The sequence below is a fragment of the Drosophila guanche genome, unplaced genomic scaffold (assembly GCF_900245975.1).
Source record: "Drosophila guanche unplaced genomic scaffold, DGUA_6, whole genome shotgun sequence".
Taxonomy (NCBI): domain Eukaryota; kingdom Metazoa; phylum Arthropoda; class Insecta; order Diptera; family Drosophilidae; genus Drosophila; species Drosophila guanche.
In genome coordinates, this window is record NW_022995748.1 from 915,220 (window position 1) to 917,489 (window position 2,270).

The 2,270-nt window shown below is 41.8% G+C and overlaps 1 protein-coding gene across 1 annotated transcript in view; it reads right to left on the minus strand.

The window, feature by feature from the left end:
* The window catches only part of LOC117584781 (lysosomal alpha-mannosidase-like), a 23,994-nt gene extending 23,058 nt beyond the window's left edge, over positions 1-936 (minus strand). The window contains exons 1-3 of the mRNA XM_034273887.1: positions 775-936; positions 290-660; positions 190-241 (exon numbers count right to left, since the gene is read on the minus strand). Coding sequence (XP_034129778.1) covers positions 190-241; positions 290-660; positions 775-864 — 513 coding nt within the window. The 5' untranslated portion in view covers positions 865-936. The remainder of the gene's footprint in view (positions 1-189; positions 242-289; positions 661-774) is intronic.
* Positions 937-2,270: the final 1,334 nt, after the last annotated feature.

Here is a 2,270-nt window from a genome sequence, read left to right on the forward strand (position 1 = left end):
GCGGTAGAGCAGGCCAGTGAAGAGCTCATCGTTGGTCAGCGACTCGCTGGCATCCCAAATCATTTCCATGGCCAGATTATCCAATCGATTGTTCTTGTCCCTGTGATCCATGCGGGCAAAGAACTCTCCATCGTAGCCCATTTGGGCAAAGATCGAGGCCTGCTCACGGGAATGACCAAAAGGATCGATCTGCCAGCCAATGCGGGGACGGGCACAGGCGCCAAAGGTCTCATCCAACCATCTAAAATGATGGTTAAATGGGTTTATTTCACGGCTAATGAATACTTACTTCAAACCCAAGGAGAACTGATCAATCACACTCTGATAATTGACTGCTGCTTCGTCGTTCATGCTCCAGGCTCCACCCGTGAACTCAAAACGTCCTTCGTTGACCAATTTCTTGACCACCTGCTTGACGGTCTCCGGCTGTTCCTGCCACCATTTGGCAAAGAAGGAAGTCTCCACTTGGATGAAGCGTCGCTTGGGATCCTTTATCAGCTCCGAGACAACTGTGTCGATTATGTACTGGACACCAGCATGCTGTATATTGCTCTTGTGACCGTAGTAATACTGATCCACCGTCTTGAGCCAGCCAACATCGTCGTGGGAGTGTGGCACCATGTGAATGTTGATCATATTGGACTTTGTTTTGGGACAAGACTGTAAGCAAAGCGGGACGAAATTTTTAGTTTGGTTTCTCTTACTAAAACTTCTGCGATATTTCTTTATCGATGAAACTATTTTCTTCTTTTTTGCATATTTAAATCCGATTACCTCATAGCCACAGGCAGCCTCAGATTGTCTCGCGTTGTGCAGCAGCAGGGCGGCGGCGACGAAAAGCACAAAGCCGCTGAGGTATTTCATGGCGTAGAATTTTTTGAATTTTTTTTTTCGGGTCTTCACGCGTACAGTTTCGAATCGAGCACAGAACTGAGTTTCATATGATAATTCGCGCTTCTTTTATAGGACTCCGCTCTGGTGCGTTTTGATAAGCAATCGCAATTGCTTTGGTAAGTGAAGAGGCCAGCGGCTTAGCGCGCATTTTGATACCGCCCGAATAAACCCCATAAACCCACTAAAGATAACCAATAGCTTAGGGAAATACGAAATACTTTCGTTACGGAGGTTCAAGTTCAAAATCCATATCGTAAGGGGGTATCTTGATTGGTTTCTAATCTGTGTGGCAAACGATTAGTAAATAAATTTGTGTTTATTAATTTGTACCAAGGAATTGCAGCTAATCCTCATTCAGATTAGGTCATAACACTCGTACTTGTGGTCAACATTAGAGGAGGGAAACCAATGTTTATTTTGAGCAGTCAATGGTGTTGTTTTGATTATTGTTATGTAACTCACAAGGAAACACTCAAAATCCATTTTAATATTGGAGAAGATTATATAAGAGAACGACAGCACCAGCCTCCAGAATTTATGCAACTGCATCTTAATATTGTTTGCAGTGTGTTCTTGGTTATTGCTTGCAGTGTTCCCTTTCGCTGTCTTCTTTGCACTTTACCGTTAGTTGTTGGTTACTGCTTAGGCCATCGCGATGCACGCACCGTCTTGTCCACTGTTTGTCTCATAGTTGCGTTGTTGTTAGTGTTAGAGAAAGCGAGCGTAGGGGGAGCGATGATGTTCAAGTACAGATCAAAAGGGAGATAGCTGAAAATCATCGTCCAAGCGTGTTGCTCTGCAAGCAGTTTGCGCAGAGAGAGAGAGAGAGAGAGCGCTGCAGCCTGCAGACAATGAGAGTCTGAAAGGAACGGTTATCGATGCTCTAAGTATAGTTGTAGGATGGAAGCTTGCCCAAGATTCGCAGGGGAATTCTGCTAACTGTACGACATAGAAAATAAGAATGCGATTGGATGTACATATGAATAATTATCGAAAATATGTATAAACAAATAAATGTTTGTCTTCTTTCTTATTTAAAATAAAATATACATTTAATGCAAAACGTTGAATTCAAATCTAAAAGTATCTGAAATTAAACTCCATAATTGGTATCTGAGCAGTTAATATACAAGAAATCCCAAGATTGTTTCCCACTTACAGCTTTTTGCTGTGACAGCTCTTTTCTTAGAATTCTCATATATATTCTTTATTTTCCGAGACTTTTTAATGAGACAAGTCTACCGAGGACAGATTTTATATTTTTAATGAAGCAAAAACGGCAATTATATTCCTGTTTTCAGCCATCCAACACTATGTAGATGTAGTATTGCCAACGTTGATGACTGCACAAAATCGCTTAAATGCAAAACTCATTA